We start from the raw sequence: 23,231 nt of genomic DNA, 5'->3' as shown, positions 1-23,231 counted from the left end.
GTTAGACAAACGTGTTGGTTATCAAACTTAATTAGTTTCAGATCTCTGCTATGAGGGGGCTAGTTGTATTCAGATTAGCAAATGGGTCAACTTCTGGTCCGGGAGACCATGTTTTCCCAAGCTTTAGTGCTACAAAATTACCAGATATCAATAAGAGATGACCGTCTTTCTGAAACTGGGTGATTTGATTTTTTACGTTTTCTTTGTTTTAGTCTACATCACTCTCAAATTATGTTTCAGATTCTGAATGCTCGCTATATAATACATTATGTTCGTTACTATTTAAGACATTATGTTATAAATAGTTGCATTTTTAATATAAATAACAGATAAAAAATTAGTATGGTTGGAAAAATATGAATATTAGTACGACTATTTTAGCCATAATGCACATTACACAATACGTCCATCTGTACCTATATCGATTTACTGTGTTTCTAATGCTTTTTATAAAGCTTTTTTTTTTATAAAAAGCATTAGAAACAAACTATTTTAGGTGTCACTACTGTAATTTTATATTCAAGTTTAAAACGAACCATGCAAAAAGCCATTCGAATTAGAAAAGTCTTTTTTTTTTTAATAACTCCATAACATGCTAATTTCAAATGATTATATTTCCGAAAGTAATAGGAGTGACACCGATTTTTTTATTTCATATGTTAGACAAACATCTTGGTTATCAAATGTAATTAGTTTCAGATCTCTGCTATGAGGGCGAGAGTAGTAGTTAGATTTTAAACATTTGCATTTTTGTGAAATTTATCACATAAAAGTTCTAATATCTTCTGGCGCCCTTATAGTGACACCAATTTTATTACATATTTTTGATGTATGCAAGTGTAGCTAGGAATTTATGTAAAAACGTTGGTGTCATCATGAAGGCGCTTTGAGAAAATTGGCATTGAATGTAGTAAAAAAATTCATTTTCGGTCATTTTTAAACGGAGTTTGTGGCCATCGCCCTCGTAGTGACACCGATTTGACAGCTGTAATAGTATCTAAGAAGACCATATAATAGTATAGAATTTAAAAATCCATGTCATTATAGGGGCGCGTAAAGCAACAAGAACTTTAAAATCTGCAAATTTGAAAAACACGCAAAAATGTGCCACGTCCCCTAAATTTAAAATTTTAATTTCCCAAAAACGGTAAGGCAGACAAAGCTCATATTTTTCACAAACATTACATTCATGATAAGGAACAATAAATGAAAATAAAGAAAATTAAAAATGTCAACAATCACAAATGCCGTAAACTGCCTGATTCTTACAAACATTGGCTCTTAATCCTTCACTTCGAAAAATTAAACTAACTTGCAATCAACTAAACCACTGCTGCACAAAAAGGTAAGTCAGCAAAGTCTCAGCACTTGAAATTCTAATCTAAACTTCATTTTAAAAAAAACTAAGTTAGCAATTTCATATGTTTTTCACTACCTTGCCATTATCTGTGCTGATTAACCTTTGAAAAATTTCATTGACGTTCAGAAGTTTGTATTTCATTTGCATTATTTTTACTTTTGAAAGACAAATATTTCAAGACACAGTGTTCTCTTTCCCCAACTACACAGCATTGCAATTACTTCAATAAATGTAGAAAATTTGCAAAAAATTATTTTGCTAGTTTTCTCCATGCACTAAGGTTTTGAGGTTTTAACTGATTTACCTCTACATGAAGTACAGCAACATCATTTCTGCTCCCATTGCTTTAAAACTGTGCTTGCAAGAGAGCAAGTTTAAGCAATGAAAAAGCACAATTTAGAATGAATTTAGGTGAAAGAAATCCAACTGTAAACATGTTTAATATATTTTTTTAAATAATCTGCAGCTAGTATGCTCTTTGTCAAATTTTATTACCTTAAACAATGTTTTTCTGCTGTCACAATACTTATGAAATACTTGAAAATACAAAAATAAAGAATTTCTCATGAAATGAGAAATTCTTTATTTTTGTCTTTTCAAGCTTTGACAAGTATTAAACAGTCAATACATTTTTTTAAAAAAAATAGATGGAACCAAATCAGTTACATGGGAGCATTCTGAAAAGTAAGGTAAGAAGAGCTCTCTGACGGGTGTGCAGATTCTCTACATAAATAAAAATCATGTTCAAGATAATGAAGATGATCCGAGCTTTCAAACATTACCGATGGTTGGAGCTGGGTGTCCACTAACAGGACAAAATGTCATTTAGAAGATGCCTAGATTGACAGAAACATGTCCTGCCGATGAAACAATAAGTGTGAAAAGGTTTTGGCGTAGGGAGGTATTGGACTGTAAGGAGGGTGGTCCAATACGTTCCAACGTAAAAACCTTATCATACTACTTGTTTCACTGGTAGCCGTCAATGCAGCCTTCTTCTAACAAACTGCCATTTTGTTCTGTCAGTGGACTTCCAGCTCCATCCACCAGCACTATTTGAGAGCTCTGATCATTTTCGGTATCTTCAGGGTGATTTTTATTCACACAGAGAAGCTGCACATCCATCACAGCTCTTGTTACTTTACTTTTTGAAATGTCTATGCATTAAAATAAGTAACAATATAAAACAATGAACTGTAGAAATTTTATTCAAACTACACATTAACAAAACTGTAAAATTAGAGATCGATTAGATAGTAGGTTAATGTGTTTTCAGAAAAACCACACTGTCACAACAGCCAAAGTCACTCCGCACTGCAGAATGACTTTGCAACAATTATTATTATTTATAATTGGGTCATACTTTAATGTTATTACGTGATTATATTTAATAGCATAGGGAATTTTAATAAAATTATACAGAACCAATGTAAAAAGACCCCCCCCCCCAAAAAAAAAAAGAACAATATCGATTCTACGTACCTCAGCTACTTGAAGTCTTTCTTGAACCCATGGCTGAATACGAGACAATACGGGATTCAATTCTTCTAAACATCTTTTGAGCTACAATGGTAAAAGAAGGGATAAATAGTAATATGGAAAATAAATAAGAAATTTAAAGCTAATTTATGAAAAACAAAATAAAAATAATATCAAATAATAGCGGCTTCAAACCTGTGACAGAGTTTGCTTAAGACGTCGATGCATGTTTTCAACAGCTCTATGCATCAATATAACAGCCTGAGCTTGCTCCACCAAAAGTGAACCTTTTAAAACAGAAATCATGATACTTATATAGCAAATAAGGGTACATCATTTGAGATGGAGCACAGTAACAACTTATAATATAATAGTTGGATTCATTATTAAAGAGCTTCTTAAACTTACCAATTCCAGAACCTAATTCCTGAATTTGAGGATGGGTTAAAATAGCTGCAAAAACTCTTCTCAAATATTCATCCAAAACTAAAATATTTGCTTGCTGAAAAAAAAAAGAAAAAAAAAACAAGAATTACATAAGATAATCATTAGATTATCTTTTTTTTTTTTTGTTTTCTCTTAACGTTAAAATTACACTTACCCGTTCAAGCTCATCTTCAGAAAGCTTTTTGGCTGGAATAACATAAAAGTAACTTAAAATTTTGAAAGTTTATGAAAGGGTAAGAAGAAAAATTTAAAAACAAATCAGATTTAGGAAAATAAACAAAGGCATGCATAAGCAAATTACAAAATGTACTATTCTGCCATGTTGAGCACAACAGTTTTGCATTTTCTATCAAAATTAAATTATTGTCAGGAGAAGGATTTTAATAACATATTTTACCTATATACAATGTTTTATAGTAATTTGTGAGGTTTTTTTTTTAACTCTGAAAAGGTGGCTCTAAAAAGCAGGGACAAGTAGGGACAAGTGCAGCAATATGCAAATGTGGAATTTAAAAAACAAATTTTTGTATCAAATTTGAATCAGAAAAAACATCAATTTTGTAGCACATTCATTAGTTTTACAGGGTTGCAGTTTATCACACACACTCTTTAACATTTACATTGACCATTTAATAAAATCATAGAAACAGATGATACCCAAAGGTATGTTTATTGATTCCAAAACATCAATCAATCACCGATGTGCACGGGGAGAGAAGAGACACCTGTTGGCAAGGGCCCCAGATTGGTGAAATTATTGTAGAGACGTAGGTGTAAAGGATATGGAAGGGGCCTCGTAAAAGTCATTTGTGACGCGCCCAAAAATTTCTGTGCAGGCCACTGCAACCAATACAATATTATTTGCTAACAAGCAAACAATTTTCCAGGATAATGAAGATGACCTACAAAGATCAATTTATTATCTATGTAAACTAAGTCAAACTTATAATATGAAGATATCCTTAAAGACAACCAAAATGAAGGCCTTCAAAGGTAAACAGAATATAAGAACTAAAATCGTCTTAGACAACAAGACAATAGAACAAGTCTCATACTTTAGACGTTGGGGATGAGATACCTCATGTGACAAAAATAAAGATTTAAAAAATAAACTGCATAAATTTCAACACATTTGTGGATCTTTGAACCTAGGTGAATCCTAAAAAATAAAACCCTGAGAAACTCTGACAAAATTTTCTAAAGTAATGGTAATGCGGATATTTTTAAATGCATCAGAGACCTGGACTGTCAAAATCCAACGAACGATTCAGAGTTCAAACCTCAGAAATGAAAATTTTGAGGGCTGCAAGAAGTGCACAATCAGGACCAATTTCAAATTATTACACACCCAAAGACATGAAGGTATATGACATCAACCATAAAATAATTGAGTGCAATAAAATATATTTTTAAAATAAAAATGTTCCAAAACATTGTTTCATTGTAAGCAAGGGCAACCATATAGGGGGGTAAGTGGGGCCTCAAGCCTCAACCCCTCTTAGAAATTAGAACTTCCTTGCTTTTAGTACTTTTTGTTATGCAAAAATGTAAAAACATTTCTTCTCCGGACATTAATGAATAATTTATTAAAAATGTCAAACTTTAATAACTCTAATCTGTACTGAAATTGGTTTCTATGGGAAAATATCTGAGCCCCCCTCCTTAAAATTTTGCACATAAGCGCCCATGATTCTGAGGATATTAAAAATAACTATAATTAGTAGAAAAATAATAAATTTTTAATTAGAAAAAAACAGGTTCAAGGATGCTACAAATTCTGAAATTTAAATGAAAATTAACTTTATATCTACTCTCCGAGAAGTATTTTCACTACTTCAACTACTTCACGTAACACACATAGAATAAAAAACTCAACAATTCTATCTTATTTTCATAATGCATGAGGTTATGTTATTACAGATAAGTGTGTATGAGCATATAAATTAAAAATGGTTTTACTAAATTTTAAAAACAAAGCCGCATTGCAGTGGCAACAAGTATCGTAAGTTTTCTGGTGGATAATATTCCTAACTAACATTTCTTGCATATTTACTAAATGTTTGAATTTAAAAAAATTCATTTTAAAAATACATAACTGGAAACAAAATTGAATTTCTACAGACTTACTTTTTAATTCTGATATCACTTTTTCTCTAAATGGTAAGAACCACCCTCTCGATTCTTTTTCTAAAATATTTGCAATAGCAGGAAGGGCTTTACGTATAGTTTCTATAACAAAGATTTGGAGATATTTACACCATTTGCATACATAATAATTAAAAATCTATAATTAACATTAATTAAAACCATAAGAGAAAAATATCTATGTGCAAATAAGTTTATGAAAATAAGTTAAAAAATTGGCAAAACCGATGCAATTATTCCACAATGATGCGTATTTTTCACTCTTAGCACTCCGGGTTTCCACAAAACTAACTAAAGTCACTCATAATTCGGCCTCATTACTCCAGATTTTTGAGTCTACCATAATAAATTTTTTTAAACAAAATACATATGCATAAATTTAGGAAAAAAATTTTAAACATAAGGGCAGCTTCATTATTTTTAAATTCCATTTACAGAGTAGACCTGGTACGTACTAAACTAACAAAAGAGATATCAGTTATAACAAGATCTCACTTTATAATTTGGGCAAAAAAGCAAATACAAAAGGATTATTAAACTACTATAAAATTTTAAATCAAGTTTTACCTTTATTGAATAGGCGCAAATCAATCTCACGTCCTTTAGGCGTTTGGAACAAATATGGGACAGGGGGGGATTTTTCATTTTCCTGTAAAATAAAACAAATTTCAATATACATGTTTTTTTAACTTTTTTTTAAACTCAACAAATGCTACAATATATCACAAAATAAAAGCAAAAATGCTTCATTAGGGAAAAGACAAAATCTTCAAAACACTCATATGCATCAACAAAGCTGTTTAGTTGTCTCTAATGAAAGGCTCTCAAATGAGGTAAATGCAACAAAAAGTGTTTCACTACACCACTTTATATTTTTTGCTACCACGTCAATCACAAAATGGTGCATCTTCAACATTATCAAATATGTTAAAATTTCATCCTTCTATTTAAGGAATTAACTGCATATCATTAAAAATATAGGTTTTAGAGAATTTCGAAACTTTAGAAGAATAAAACCAACAATTTTGTTACAATAAATTTTAAGAGCATTTCTCTTAAGGAGACATGAAAGAAAAACTTACAAAACAGTATTTCTCCATTGTTTGCTTTCGAATCTGATGCTTAACAAATTGACACAAGCTATCAATATCATCTTCGAAATTGGGCTGAAAGAAGAAATTTTCAATTTATTTCTTTGCATGAAAATAAGTGTAAAAATAATGCAGTGAATTTCTAGATATTCACCAATTTAAAAGTTTTTCAAGAAAAAAAATGAAGTAAAACTTTTAATACATTTTAATGAAAAATATTTTTAAAAACACACAAAATGAAACTGAGTAATCAATAGATCCTGTTACCCTAACAGTCAGTTCAGCAACTAAATATTTACTCCTTTCTTCTTGAATTCGAACATCTAAATTTTTGGCAGACAGAGAAGGAATACCTATGAACACATCTAGAAAAAATGAAGAAAATTAGAAACTTAAAATACAAAAAATTTTATCAATATATTTTTCAAGTAAATACACAAACATATATAGCTATGTAACAAATAAATAAATATCTTTATGCAGAAAAGTAAAAGGAAAAATTACATCATTTCGTACAAAATTTCAGAGAATACACGTGTTTTGGGGTAACAAGGAACAATCCCTTTTTAATACAACAGAAGTGAGCTGATGGATGAAAATGAATTCAACAAGTATGTAGGGTTGGTTGGGGTAAGTGGGACCTCTTTTGAGAATAGTCCGTTTTTGAAACCTTGTGGAAAATGATTTGATTTGGAATGGCAACAGCCATTCAACGCTTCCTAGCATGAACTTGAATCGAGCGTTTAGTCGCCACTGCATTACCGTTGATGAATGTAGGATTTCGATGTGATGAAAGTCGCCCTTTTTGATGGGACTTGAGCTCCCAATCTTCGATATATATAATTTATGTGCACTGTATATACGCTTCAACTAACAGTTCTTAATTAAAATGTTTTTCTAACCTTCAATAAGTGTTTGCCAATTTTTGAATTCGATGTGTCAAGTTTACCCACCGAACCATTTTAGGACACCTTTATACAACAGTTTTGAAATAAAAACATTTAAACTTATTGTCTTATTTTATCTTGGACATTATTAATCGACAAAAGTTCATCATTATTTCTAAAATAATGCTTTAAATATTCTTAACGATTATATTTTTAAAAAATGGGATGAGTGTCCCACTTACCCCATAGTAAGGGGTGAGTGGTCAACCCCCTTTTATATAAATTTAAATGAAGCATATCTAAAAAAGGGGTAAGGGAGTCTTATATGATAAAGTATGTACATTTTTAGTGTGAGGGTTTTTTTTTTTTTTTGTAAATGCATCCAGTTATGAGTTATTTACCGTCTTTTAAATCTGTATCACAGAAAATTTTAAAACGAAAAACAAAACAATTTTATTTGTGAAATTATTTGAAAGCCTATAGGGATATATTTTACTTTTACACATAAAGGTGTGTTTAATGAACATAATACAGTTAATAGAGATCAATTTGAGTAAATTTGCCAAAACTATAAGTTAAAAAAGAAATTGGAAACACTAAATGACTGCATCTATGTAAAGTTTTCAAAGGAAGAACCATTATCGCTTAATCCTCAGTAATTATTGCAACATCATCTGCACTATACCAATAAAAAGTGTTACTATTTTTATTCATGTTTGCAAATTCAACAGTATTTTTTAATTTGTATTATCAAGTTCCAACATTAGACCTACTTAAATCTTAATGATTTTCTTTCATGTATGTCTCACAAATACATAATCACCAGCTTTAGCATGTTTTGTAGCTGAACTATCAATTCCAACTCAGTTCTCTTGTATTTCACCAATAAAAATATTTAATCAGAGTTGCTTCTGATTTTGAAATCCCCATTATTACAGGGAGACCCACTTACCCCATAGTGAGAGGCACCCACTTACCCCGTATAGCAAAAATGTACGGGGTAAGTGGGACCCCTCCTCTTTAACACTTATATTTTATAATTCTATTAATAATATAATTCGTGTTGCTGCATGACCTTTAAGTTAAACTATACGTGAAAAATAACAAAAACTAACCTAGAAACACTTCTTTGAAAAATGTTGCTTGAACTCTGGGGAATTTTTTTTTTTTTTTTTTTTTTTTTGACAAAGAGCCATGACCTAGAAAAAAATTCAACAAAATCCCAAATATGTGCAAAACCAATCACTGTGATGAAGTTTAATATGATCTCAGGACTGCCACTGAGTTATGGTCCTCAAATTAGTCGTTTTAGTAGCCTTTTACTAAAATAGTCTTCAAAATAGTCGCCAAACAAAGAAAATAGTATCTAAAATTGTCTGATATTATGTTTTAAATAGTAATAATTAGAGATGCGCTGATTGATCAGACACTTTGCCGATCATTTGTAATCAGCTAATTTTTGTCAAATTATCTGTGGAAAAAATATCTTTTTAAGCATATCTTCAATAAAAAACTAGGATGAATACATTTGTTGACGATAAATAAATGTAGTTTCCTGGAAACATTACTGTAGCATGTAGAATGAGAGTGTACAGAGTAAAAACAAAGTGTGTAAAACTGATTGAAATACCAAAGGATTATTTAATAAATTTCAGTTAAGATACCCTCACCCCAGTTTTTAATGACTTTTTTTCAGTAATTTTGTTCTTTCTAATTATATAAATCTACTTTAAAAATACTTATATAAATCTACTTAGATTTATAATACTACTGATTATATAAATCTTCTAATAATCATATGATTACATCATACATTTTACAACTTACAATTTAAATTATTAATTTTTGATTCCACAAAAAATTATTATCTATACTAATATTATAAAGAGAGAGGGTGGATTTTTGTGTGTTTATGTGTTCGAGGTAATCTCCGGAACAATTGCAGCTATTTGAAAAATTCTTCCACTATATGAAAGGTGCATTCTCACTAAGTGACATAGGCTTTAAATTATGCATATATGCTACCAGTTTATGTTTCATACTGATCTATTGTTATATACGTAAACACAAGCACTGATGGTCTCGCACTAGCTTTGATAAAATAGTTGAAGGTTCCCTATGAACTGAATGCTAAGGAATAGAAACAAGTAAAAAAAATAATGATGATGGCATAAGAACCACCAAAACCTGTGCATGTATTTGAGGCTGCAGAGGATAAGGTATATAGAAGTCTAGTTTTGTACATCTTGCGAAACATTTAGACTCGCAGAAAGTTAATGCATCAAAATTTATTCAAATGAATTATAATTGGGATTTGCTTTGAGCAAATTAATTTTTGAATTCCAGTAGTACAAATAGAGGATATTAATCCGTGATTCTAAAAGCTGCATAAATTTCGGGCTACCCTTTGAGGGTTTTTTTTTTTTACTAATATTATAACGAGAAAGGGTTTATTTTGAATGTTTATATGTTCTGGACAAGATTAATACATGATTGCTACCTACTGAATGAGTACGTTTACAATCAAGCAATTAAATTATTAACGGATCAGCGACTCCCCTATGATACCAAAATGCAAACTAATGTTTATCCACATACATGGTGGAACTGAAAAAAGTTTTAAAAATTTAACCAAAATCAAAAGGCAGACTGAGGATGTGTTTGTAGTTATTTTTTGAAAAACTTAATTGCAGCAATTTTCCTTAGTGGTTGAAAAACTGACCATTCCAGGTTTAAGCTCCTTTGAATGGCTCCCTTCAGAAAGACTTCGTATGCTTCATAAGAAAAAAAATGGGCCATTTGGATAGCGTCTTCAAAAGGTCTGCCTCATAATGTATTACAGATGTTTGATGAGTCACTGTTTGTATATAGAATCGTGGATTCTAAACAAACTAAAAGATTAAGACTAGTGTTCACATTTTTTTCGAAAAGGGGCAGGGTAAATTTCTCAGAGAGGGCATTTTCCATGGAAAAAGAGGCACTTTTCGGGAACTAAAAAGGCACTTGGGGGGGGGGGAGGGTAACCCAGTAGGAGGTCAACACAAGGGGTGCCCCCCCCAAGAGCAACGATGCGTCCCCTCCAAAATCACGAAGACCCCCCCCCCCCCGCCCAAAAAAGAAGAACAGGAGCTTCTAAAAATTCCCGCTTCAGCAAATTTGTTGACAATAATGCAACATACTTTTTTTTTTCTTTTTAAATAACACTTAATGACCCCCTATTAGATCTAGGTGTGAGTGCATGGTCGTATTTTATAATTGGGTCAAATTTAAGTTGAAAAAATTGCGAATTTCTTCTTCCTAAACAACCGGGTTTGGAGTGAACCTGAAGACACTTTTATGACATATTTTAAACCATGTACTACTATATGTATTGTAGTCATTAAATTAAAAGGAAGAAACTCACAGGAATATACTCATAATTTTCACATTTAGATTCAAATTATATATCTAGTGATCAATAATTAATTTTTATGACACTAAGTAACTCTCAAGATGTCAGCAGAGATAGTTACATTTTCTTTAAAAGGACGTTCTGGGCAATTCTATGGTGTCGGAGGTAAAAAATGAAGAAACATTTCTCAGTTTTAATTCTATTTACCAAATATAAACTGTTCCAACATAAACAAATTTATCAAAAGATACTTACTACATCCTACTGAATAAAAAATCATGTTAGTTCATCAAAATAGATCCCTAAAGTATAATTTAAAAAAATTTAAAGAGTTGGTGTCTGACGTAAACACACAAATAGTAAAATTGATGGTTAACTTAAGCATTGTTAAAAGTCTGTGAATTGGCTTACATTTTAATTTTAAAAACAGCATAATTCTAAAGTATACTAATGATTTAAGCATATTTCAGTTTTCAAATGATATTATAACGAATAAAATTATTTAAAATGTATTTTTAGCTTGGTGTCGGACGTAAATTGTTCATATTGGATGCAAACTATTGCTCTTAAATGTAAATAAATAACAATGATTACAGTTATAAATATGTAAATTATAGGTTACATATACTGAAACAAAATTTACCAAGTAAATTCAAAAGTAAGGTTGATTGGGGGAAGTGGGACACTGGGATAAGTGGGTCACCCCCGAAAACTGAAATATCCATATCATGGTTCATCACAGTGATTAGTTTTGCATATACAGTAGAATACCTTTATAATGCTGACCTATATAACGCAATTCTCTTAAAACCACACAACTTTTCAGAAGTGAACAAAAGGTTTTGTAGTTTAAAAAATCCCTCTGTTTTTCTTTGCAAACATAAAAACTGTTAGGCAAATTGAATTCTGTGACAGTTTTTCGTCTTTCCATCTGAATTCAAAGCTTTTAAATGAAAATTAGTACTCAAAGTAAACAGAATATACCAAATGGCTCTTACAAATGCAGTTGTTATGCAAACCATGAAGCTTGCAGAAGTGCAGGATAATTCACTTTCTTTTGATTGTGAAACATATTTATTTGTGAATGGCTAATTGTAATATTATAGTGCTTTAATACACATTGCAGACAAAACTCATTCTGAAGTGCGAAAATATAGATAAATGCTGAATATTAGCTTAAAAATTTGTGAAATCATCTATATAACGCAAAAACCTGTATAACGCAAAATCTCTGATCCCAAGGTGTGCATAATAATGGTCTTCTACTGTATTTGGGTTACGTGGAATTTTTTTTCTAGGTCAGAGAACTAAGTAAAAAAAAAAAATCTGAAATTTTTTTTTTGGCGAGTTTAAGCAGCATTTTTCAAAGTGTTTCCTGGTTAGCATTTATTTTTTTATGATCAGTAAACATTCACGTACAGTTTAACTTAAAGTGCATACTGTAAAATCAGAATTTGAGTGAAATATTATTAAAAACTGTTTAAGAGGAGAAGCCTCACTTACCACTTAAAATTTTGCTATAAGAGGTCTCCACTCTATGGGGTAAGTGGTTCCCCCATAACAGTGAGGATTTGAAAATCAAAAGCAACTATGATATGTTGATGATTTGTATTAGTGAAATACAAGACAACTATGATGACTTAGTAGGAATTGAGAGTTCAGCAACAAAAGCTGGTGATTAGTTATTTGTGAAACTTACCTGAAGGAAAACCTTCAAGATTTATATGGGTTGAATGTTGATAATGGTTCTTCTTTAGCCAACTTTACATAGACGCAGTCATTTAGTGTTTTCATTTTTTTTTCTACTTATAGTTTTGGCAAATTTGCCAAAATTGATTCTACATACCAGGAATTATTTGGTGGAATCATAAATTAACTGTTCTAAAGGGACCAAAGGGAACTAATTCACAAACTATAGAACAAAAAATTTTGATGTAATATATTTAATATTTTGCTTAGTCAGTAAAAAAAAAAAAAAAAAAACTTTTGTGTTATTCATGAACAAAGAATATTATGCTTATTGATTCAAAAAAAAAAGTGTCATCACACTAGAGTGAGCTGAAATTTTTTTGCATCAAACAAAAATATTAAGCATCTACTAATGCTGAAACTGTTTTAGTCAATAAACTGCTTTCTTTTAGAGCCATTTGGCTTATCTTGAGATGACTTATTTCAGCATTCTGTATTTCTGATGCATTTAAAATATAGAGTATTATTCTCCTTGTATTATCAGCCTGGTGTGAGGCATAAATTATTTTCCTTATTTAAATATTTAAACTGATATTTATGTAATCAAAAATCACGAAATTGACAGGAAAAAATTATTACTTTGGATTGATTGTTAAATAAGGGCTAGCTTGCTTAATCGTTAAATAAACTTGTTGTATTTACTTACATTTTTTTTGAAAAGGACATTTTTGAATTAAAACTCAATTTTGTTTTTGCATGTAGTATGCAGTGAAAAACTTATGTTCCATTAATATGTTGTGCATTTGCATTTCTGTAGTTGTAAAATATTGTAGATAAATTATTCAATGATGAAATTTATCTATTTATTAGTATAAAACTGAGGGTTTAAAATATTTTAAGTTTGAATACCTACGCAAAGGTTTCATATTTTAATTCTAATAATTGATGTTTTCCTGTTTTGATTTTTCTTGTATCCCAACTCAAGAAATTGCGAAAAAATTTAGTATCATGAAATATTTGTAACGTTTTTCAAATTGTGTCCCCCTCCCCGAGCAAGGGCTCACCCCTCCCTAATTATCGCAAAGACCTCCCACTCAAAATAAACAGCCCCCCCCCAAAAAAAAAACGAAAAATGCCCTCAAACAACCCCACCTAAAAATTTCAATGGCGTGGCTGAATCTGCGCTATGAACCCCCCTCTCAGGGGGGCACCCTGGCCCCCTTCACCTTTGATTACTGTGCCTTATACAAATAGCCAATCAATAAAAGAAACAAAAATAATTATGCAAAAAATATTTTTGTATTTTAGTTCAATATGCATAGTATTGTACACTAGTGAGAAAATAAAAAGGTTCGTAAGCCCAAAACGGAGATTAAAAGATGGCTATACGATTACACTAACATGGTAATATTAAGCATGACATGCGACACATGCAGCATTGAGGAATTATGCACTATTACCGTGTTTTCAGAAAGTTATTGCTGAATGTTAACGGTTTTGAAGAAATAAATGAATAAAATAATTGAGGTCTCCATGCTTTGGTTTACATCATGATATCATTGCAAACTGAAATATAAATTTGGTTCACAGTGAATGCTTTTGCTAAGAGATTTTTTAGGTGAGCCTTAAATTTTTTAAGACAGCTGTTTCAAAAACATTTTGGGGGTATCTCCAACAGCCCCAGTGGCAGAAAGTTTTGTAGTTGTCTGCGACAAACTTTTATCAACAATTACATAATCTGTTTGCAAAATTTGTGCGTAGTTCAACAATTCTTTGGATCAATACCTTTCAGAAAAACTAGCTTCCATAAATGTATAACGAAAATTGCCTCCCGCCTCTGTATTGTTGTATTGCAACCCCCCCCCCCTTCCTCACCACCATTTTTGAGACTGGCGACATCCAAATTTTTTCTCTTTGGGTCAATGACTTTCAGAAAAACTAACTCCCATAATTTCATCACAAAAATCGCCTCCACTCCTCCCTGCATAATTGTATCACAAAAATCCCCCCACACCCTCCTGCACCATTTTTAAGACTGGTAACATCCAAATTCTTTCTCCTTGGGCCAATACCTTTCAGAAAAACTAACTCCCATAATTGTATAACAAAAATCGGCCCTACGTCCCTCTCCCCTTATTGTAGTACAAAAATTTCCCTCACTCCCCTCTGGATCACTTTTGAGACTGGCAACTTCCAAATTCTTTCTCTTTGGGCCAATACCATCTGGAAAAAGTAATTCTCATAATTATATCACAAAATCGCCTCCACTCCTACCTGCATATTTGTATTCCAAAACTCCCCCCCCCCCCGCCCCATTTTCGATACTAACAATCCTCCACTTTGGGCCAATAATAGCCTTTCAGGAAAACTACCTCGCATAATTGTATCAGAAAAAAAAAAGGGCTGTATTCAGCTTTATAAAAAAAAAAAAATTAAAAAAAAAAAAAAAGAAACTGGAACGGTTGAACTTAACACCTTTCCCTACGCTCATCAAAGATCGTCGCAATTAGCATTTCGATTATTATTCGGGAGACTGCCTCCGTAGCCCAAAACTAGCGTTTTATTAGAACCTCATCACCAGATTCCACGAAGATGACGTCATGCGTACACTCCGTTGCCGATGAACTTAGACACTTCGGCGTGCGCGTAAAGATTGCAGAAAAAAAGAGAGAGAGAGAAAAATAGTCACATGTGATTAAGAAATAGGGAAAAGATCGAAAATACACGAAATTTTCAAATAGCGATATAAAGAGACTAATTTTTAAAAATAGCGATAGTATAAAGAGCTTCGCCTTGGCTTACAGCGCTGTGCTAGAATTATGCATGTGTTATTTAAAATGAAAGTGAAATAAAGCAGCGTAAATAAATCAAATGGTTATAGAAGGGGGAAGGGGGGCTGAAACTTACATTTTCAGGAGAGGGAGGGGAATCTAATTTAACCGAATGAAATTTCTTGAACGATGCATGCACTTATACCATACTTACATTATACTTAATTAGAAGAAAATCATTCAAAAAAAAAAGGAAAAGAAAAATTATAATGTTACGATTCAGGTTTGATGAATAAAAACCTTTTTGGGGAGGTCTTGGGTCTTGGTGATCTGCCATCACTGATTCACGCCCTTTATTCACGACATGAATGATATTACGATATAAATGCGAATGGTTGCAAATATTTCATTTGATAAATATTTTCCTGAAAACGATTGTGGGGAAAGAAACAGCGCAATATTATAAAACAATAAATGAAAAAAAAATCGCGCGATGTACCATTTTAAAGAGAAATATAAAATTCACTTATTAAGTCAATTTTACTTTCGTTAAACATATGAATTCATCAACGGTATTATTTTTCGATCAATCTGTAGTTTTGAAATTTAAAAAGTGGAGGGACAAGGAGTTTTGGGAAGTGAGATTGAGTTGTCCCGCTATGCGAACCGCTTGTAGCTCCTCCTAAATTAAACCCCGGCTACGCCATTAGTCAATGCCTACGGAAAAGCAACTGAATACATAGTGCTAAAATACCGCACGCGTTTTTACCACATGCAATCGAAGGAGGGATTAAAAAATCGCTAAAATAATTCAATGTTTCAAATGAAATGAATAAACTTAGTGTTACGATTTTGTTTAACTTGACAAAGAAAATGATAAATCAAAAGCACGTGTTCATAGATTGCTGCGCACTAAGTGCAGTATATCTTGTAAATGAAACTCATCCTTTAAAAATTGAATTTAACTCTGAATTCTGGATAAATACCTTTAATTTTGTTCACTAATTTGGAATATGGAAAATTGTCCAAAAGCAGGTGTTGAAAGATTGTTGCAGCAAGTGTGCTCAACAAACGAAGAAAGCAAAAAACAGCTTTCATTCACGATTATAATAAAAAGAAAAAAAAAAAGAAAGAAATTACTCATATGTGTTTCGTTTGGGACACAATTAAAATTTTAAAAAATGATAATAAGATGATCACAAAAAATTGCAATAAAATACTTTCGCATCACCAAGGTTCGCTCTTCTTGCGCAAGCTAGTTCCTTTTCCTATTTTATTTTTAAATCGTAAGTTCATTTATGAAACTTTTTTTTCCCCTTTCATTATTTTATTTTGTAGAATGATAATTTCAGGTACGTTAAGGAGGAAATATTGTAGTTCAATTTCTACTTTAAAACAGCACGTGGCTGCTCCGATTTTCGACACTAATTGAAGCGATGCCGATCCTAAGATAGTATTAAAAAAAATTAATGTAAAAATAAAATTCTTGCACTTACTCTTTGAACATATCTACTATTTTCTTACAGTATGCTCCTTCTTTTGTTCTTGCATCTTCCCTGTATTTCCGCTTGCGATTCATAGAAGGCATGACGGGGAAAAAAAAAAAAAATCAGAATAGCGATCTCAGAAAAACGTTCGGACCGGAAATTTGCACGTGCTTTGCCCAGTTCACCGCATGGAATAAGAAAAAAAAAAAAACGGTGTGAGGAGCTGGGTCGGTCAGTTCCCGCCCCTCCTCCCTCCCTCCTTCCATCGACGTTCGATGGGGAGCGAAAGCGCTGACGTCATGATTTTGAATCTTCCTTTCGGACATCGTTTCTTCCTTTCTCCCCTTCGGATATCGTAAATATAAATTGTTTGTACACCAGTAAAAGGGCAGGGCGCATCATTAAAATTCTACTGCAGGGGCAGGGCGCGTTTCTTCGGGTCTAAAGAGGGCAGGGCGCATCAGTTCTTTAATAAAAAGGGGCAGGGCGCCGCGCCCTTTGAAAAACGCATAACGGGAACGCTAATTAAGACAACATTGAGAGTGGTGTCATTTGCATTTGCCGGTGAATCTTACCAAACTTTTCCTGTGGTTCCCTTGATGAACGCGTGCAGATATACTTTAAGCCTGTTTAAAGTCATCTCCTTTTAGGGACTCTGTACAATCTCTGTATCTTAAGAATACTTTTAAGAGTCCACATTTATTCTATTAAAATTAAAGACAGTATTCCAATAATTTTGTTGCGAAACTTTAATTTGCCTTATATATGCAATGGAACTGGACCCCAAGTAAAATCAATATGGACTAATATGATTTACCGTACTATTCTTACTGGATCAGCAGCAGGTCAGTCAGGAATATTTCTCAATCCCCCCCCCCCCCAAGGTCCTTGCACAATTTCTAATGAAAATTTTTTATGTCATCACCATCAAAACTGAAGGTCATACGAACAACGTTACATATGGCAGGGTTGCCAAGGAAGTTCAAGAATGAAATTCAATGACATTTCCAAGTGGTTTTGAGAAAAATTCCAGGTTATCGATCTCCACCTTCATTTTGCAATATTAATATATGCATCTCAAATTTTGATAAAACTTACCTCATTTTCAAACTTTACAAACAGTGGTTACCAAATTTAATTTACTCAAGCTGAAATAATCAAAAATATGTACTAAGGGTGGTTCAAAAAAAAAATTTTTTCTCAGCTCAAGTCCAAGACACCCCTTATCTTTTTTAGACTTACTAATAGTATTGTGCTGTAAAAGTCTTAGCCTCATACTCAAATTTTAAAAGGTTGCTCAATGACCCCTTAATTTAACACTACCCCTAGAATAGAAAAAGTCACAAATTTAGAAACATTTAATTTCCCCAGCTGTTTTTTTTTTTTTAAATTTTTAATGTAAGTAATTATTTTATTGCAATGTATATGCATATAACTCGTGCATATTATAGTATGTAACATTGTTTTTTTAGTTCAATGTATTTTTTTAACCGCCTCCCCATACTTATGAAGTTTGGGGAGGTGGGCGAGCATCCTCTTTCAGTTGAAATAGGAAGCTAAAATTCTTCCAGTATATTACTATCCACAAGTCTAAAAACATTGAGTGGTGTCCTGTTTTTTAGGAGAAACCTTTTTTTTAAAGTGCATTTTTGTACCACCTTAATGTACTAACACAAGTGAAGCAAATCACTGTAATAAAGAATTTATGTAAATGTAGCATATCTTCTTTTCAATAGCGAAGAGCCACTGCCTTTCATAAGTGAAAGAACTGCTAAATTAACAATTGTGAAATTCGTATCACAAAAATAAAGTTAATTGCTAAAATAATCTGAACTAAAAAGTTATGAAACCTAAACTTTTTCAATTATTGCCTTCCACTCCTCTAATCCATTAAATTCACAGCGCTTTTAGACTTTGACCTGTAAAAAAATCATGCATCTTTTAGCTCCACATATTTCTCCTGTTTGTTAATCATCCCCCCCCCCCCCATTCCTCAATATTTCTGAACGTCTTAGCACTTCTTTTATTTTCAACTCTCTTTTTTTATTTATTTTTTTAACCTTCTTATTTATTTTTAATTATTATTGTGTTGAAAGAAAAGTTCTGTGCTCCCTCCGCAATAAAATACACAGATGAAAATAATAAAATAAATAATTTGAATAAAAATAAAGTAAAATAAATAATTAAAAAATCCCCCCAAAAAAATTTGATGGCACCCTGTCATAAAGTTAAATTTTGAGCAATGATCAGAAGCTTCTCTGATGTGCAGATTTTTTTTTTTAATCGGATTACTTTTATTTTGAAAGAAAGAAGCACATTGAAAGTCTTTAAAGATCACTACCAAAATACTAAAAGATTAGCGATACTTCTGTAAAAAAGAAACTTTCTAAGTTTAAAACTGTCTAATGAACTAAATTTACAGAACAAAACTGTTTAGAAGAATATGATTTCATTAATTAATTTAGAGAAATAATATAAAATATGAAAAGATTATTACAGCTCATTAAGAACTTCAGTCGCACTCGCAGACAAAACAATGTACTGCGTCAGAATTGCTGACGTAGGCAAGCAGCGTTTAAATAGAGCCCGCTCAAACTAGGAAGAAAAGGACTACTTTCTGCGCATGTCCTCTGCGGATTGCTATAGTGCGCGCCAATGGCAGAGAGTCGATAATAAGAACTGCAGGGGGAAGGAGAAAGAGGGGAATGACAAAACAACGAATGGGAATGGACGAATGGGAAAAACAAGGCTGAAAGTTTTTTTTTTTTTTTTTTTTTTTTTGACGTCATAGACCGCAGGCCGCGCTAAGAACGATCAAGAACGCTAAGAACGATCAAGAACGATCTGAAAATAAAAGAAATTCCCCTGACATTTCTAGAAAATTATGCAATTTTTCATTTTCCCTGACATTTCCCTGATGATTTTTGGCCTTTTTCATTTTCCCTGACAATTCTAGGTTTTCCCGGAGCGTGGCAACCCTGATATGGGAAGATTATAATGTTCACGGGGAAGTAAAGTTTGGTCTCCTTTGGTTAGGAAATGAAGTGAATCAATTTCTTTCAAAACCTCATAAAAACGAAACAAGAAGCGTACGTGCGAGTATACTGTGGTATAACATGCATACCATAATATTTTAAAACAAAAAAAAATCTACAGAATATTAATTGACAGACAGACAGACCGTTTTTTCAACTCGAAAGAATTTGGGACGGGACCTAGTTTAATATCATTTGATTAAATAACAAAATATACATACTTCATTGTGTGTGTTTTTTTTTTTTTTTTTAACAAACCGATGGTTTAAGTAATGTTTTTTTTCCCTCCCTCTCTCTCTCTCTTTTGAATAACTATACACATGTAAATAACGTTGCAAGATTTTTCATATGATGACGCTTTTCTTCAATCTTAATTTTTATGTAAAAAATAAAAGTGTTTTATAAAAAATAAAACTTTTGTAAAAAAATAAAGATTAAATGGCTACTAATAATTTAAAGATAAATTTAAATTAAATGTGTTTTAAATAAGCCTGCTGATCTCAGGCTAAACCCTAATATTTTTAAATTTTCATGCCCAGTGAACATAGTGTAATTTAATTAACAATAATATGAAGAGTCGCTCAAAGAAATTGGATGAAATTTTGAAATTATTTTGGGAAAATTAGGAAACTGGAGAAAAACAAATCTTTTCTCAGAAGTAAACAATTAATTATTTCTGAAATCAAAATTGTAAGAGAAAAATATGATGGAGAAATTTGGAGTATTTAAAAAAATCATTAAGGTCACTCTGCCAATTATCAACAGCCAATTAATTGGTATTCAGAAATTGGATCCCTAATTAGCACCCATATAATTGTAATGGTAATTTATTAGCAACTTTCCAGTAATTTGGCACACCTGAGTGAGTTCGAAATTAGAAAAGTTCAGCCGATGATACTTGAAGCTAAAGCGTTTTTTTTTAAGTTCCATTTTTTTTTACATCTCTCATGTATTTTAAATTTTAGTCGCTTTTCGGCTGAAATAGTAGCAGTTTTTTTTACAAAATAGTCGTTATAGTCTACAACTCTTCAAAATAGTCGCTTTTTTAGCATGCAATGGCAGCCCTGTGATCTGTGCAAAAAAGTTTGAAAACTTTATCCATATTTCAGTTTTAGGGGGTGACCCACTTACCCCAGTAATCCACTTACCCCAACCAACCCTAATGCTTTTTTTCAGCTCGGGAATTACAACTATAAAGGAGCTGACAGCAGATCTCGGAGAAAGTTGAAAAGTTGCTTGATAATAGCACATGGGAGGAGTTTTCTTTGGCCAAAAATCAGTAATGTCACTGTCATAGAGCTCAATCTGAGACTGAATCTGTTGAAAGAATCTATCCACAAATGATGTCACACTTTTTTTCAACATTTTCAACCCATTTGACTCTCTCCTTCCCCTTTGCCATAAAAAGTCCCAATTTACCTTACCCTCTCCAGCAATTTAAAATGTAACATTAAAGATTATGAAAACATCTGCCTACCTCATGATTAAAAAAGAAGGGGCATTAAAAAAATTTAAAAAAGAAGGAGTGCCAAGGGAACAGTATCAAGAAAATGTAGAATGTAAAAAAACAATATCAAACAACTTACTTAAAATGATTTGCATAATTTTCCTTAAAAATAATAACTATTAACTTATTTCAACTTTTGTGGATTTCCATTCAGGCTAATCCCCCCCCCCCCCCCCCAAAAAAAAATGTTTTGGACACTTCCAAGCTCATTTGCCCAAAATTTAAGGCCAAATTATTTGTGAAATTCAAAATTTTATATATGAAAAAAAAATGACATTTTTCAAAATTAACAAAATGAATGCAATCTAATGAATAGCATTTGCTTTGAATATTTTGACAACGCTTTAGCTAAACCGGTCTAAAAAACTTTCTAAAGAGCAATAAGAAACATAACAGAATAAGAATAAATGAATTTTTATTCCTGATACATACCTAACAGGATAGCTAACCCACGGAGGAAGGCACGCATTGACTGAGAAACACTGAAGAACTTGGAAAGTAGACGATTGCGAGCAATTATTACTAACAAATGCATTGATAAAGCAATGTCCTGAAAATAGAAGGTTTACTTTAACAAGAAAATTAAATTTCCTAATTAGAGAAATTATGCTTATCACTGCAGTTCAGTGCAAGCTTCCCATTAGAGGAAAAAATGTGGGTGAGAAAATTTCACCCTCTGTTGAAATTAGAGTGAGATTTTTAAAAATTGAGAGAGATTTTTAAAGATGCTTGTTATTCAATTCAACAGGTGTTACAAAATTATGAGAAAGTCCTGCAACAAAACATTTTTCAAGTGAAATTCCTTTTAAGCGCCCATTCTTGCGGTCTTGTGCTCTATCAGTAACCCTGGTTCAGTGGCAGATACAGAAATTGCTTTTGGGAGAGGTTTATTGCTTTTAATCACGTTCTTTCAAATTAAACACAATGTCTTAATAACTAGGAAACAAAAATATCAAATGCAGTAGAGAACTTGCAGTTGTTTCAAGATTTTGCTGAAAAAAGAATTTAAAAAACAGATAATGGATGTTTGTTAATAATTATAATTTTATTACTTTTTGGCATAAATAGAATAAACTTATGACCCTCAAGTCAGGGGTGTTTATCCCACCAGAGGTAGAAACAAGGGCAGGGTCATAGGGGTCATGACCCCCCTAAACCGCCAACAATATTATCTGTTCCCATTATGTTCAAACACTTATGAACAAAATATAAACAATTTCATCTTTTGTAATCTTTTCAATTCATGAATTATTTTTAAAGGTAAAAACTTGAAACACGACTTCTATTCATTGCTTTAAAAAATAATTAGTAACAGTTATACTCTATTAGGAGCCTTATTCCTGGCTAACTTAATGCTTTTTATCGACACCCAAGCAGTTTTAGAAATTTTTTGCACTGAAAACCGTAGCTTTGTTCGAGGGGGCAGGGGGTGTCAATCCTCAGCATCATTCCCTCCTTAAATGTAGTCTGTATATGCCCGCCAAGAGCAAGAGATATTACCCAGCACCCCCCTCCCCTCCCACACACACAGGAAAAAAAAACACTGATTAGAGTTTACGCTAGACGAAAAAAGTAAGGTAGGATCTCTCACTCTGACCAAAAATTTATGTGGGATCTTTAAATTTAAAGCGCGAGTAGGGTTTTTTTTTTTCTTTTTTTTTTAATTTATTTTTATTGTTTGAACATTTTAGATATATAATTATTTGCACAAAGTAAAAACTTATTTCACAAGCATAATATTGAAAGAGAATATTACACTTGTTTGCTAGAATAAATGTTATATTATTTTAGCAATATTGCAGATTTTTTTAAAAGAAAGATTAACATTAAGATCTCTCAATTTTGGCAACAAAGGCATCTTTTTTTAAATCAATTTTACTTAAAAAGAGAGTGTATAAATCTTATCTTAATGTACCGCAACTGGTGGCAAGATAGGGACGAAGCT

At 32.0% G+C, this 23,231-nt stretch overlaps 1 protein-coding gene across 1 annotated transcript in view; it reads right to left on the bottom strand.

Annotated features, from left to right (window-relative positions):
- Positions 1-23,231, bottom strand: part of LOC129225725 (uncharacterized) — a 70,771-nt gene that overhangs the window by 36,401 nt on the left and 11,139 nt on the right. Inside the window, exons 6-14 of the mRNA XM_054860219.1 lie at positions 21,719-21,836; positions 6,787-6,884; positions 6,511-6,594; positions 5,996-6,077; positions 5,411-5,512; positions 3,434-3,469; positions 3,245-3,334; positions 3,032-3,123; positions 2,840-2,920 (exon numbers count right to left, since the gene is read on the bottom strand). Coding sequence (XP_054716194.1) covers positions 2,840-2,920; positions 3,032-3,123; positions 3,245-3,334; positions 3,434-3,469; positions 5,411-5,512; positions 5,996-6,077; positions 6,511-6,594; positions 6,787-6,884; positions 21,719-21,836 — 783 coding nt within the window. The remainder of the gene's footprint in view (positions 1-2,839; positions 2,921-3,031; positions 3,124-3,244; positions 3,335-3,433; positions 3,470-5,410; positions 5,513-5,995; positions 6,078-6,510; positions 6,595-6,786; positions 6,885-21,718; positions 21,837-23,231) is intronic.

This window comes from Uloborus diversus, chromosome 7 (assembly GCF_026930045.1).
Source record: "Uloborus diversus isolate 005 chromosome 7, Udiv.v.3.1, whole genome shotgun sequence".
Taxonomy (NCBI): domain Eukaryota; kingdom Metazoa; phylum Arthropoda; class Arachnida; order Araneae; family Uloboridae; genus Uloborus; species Uloborus diversus.
The sequence above is the reverse complement of the archived record's forward strand: the minus strand, read 5'-3'. Positions and strand labels throughout refer to the sequence as shown.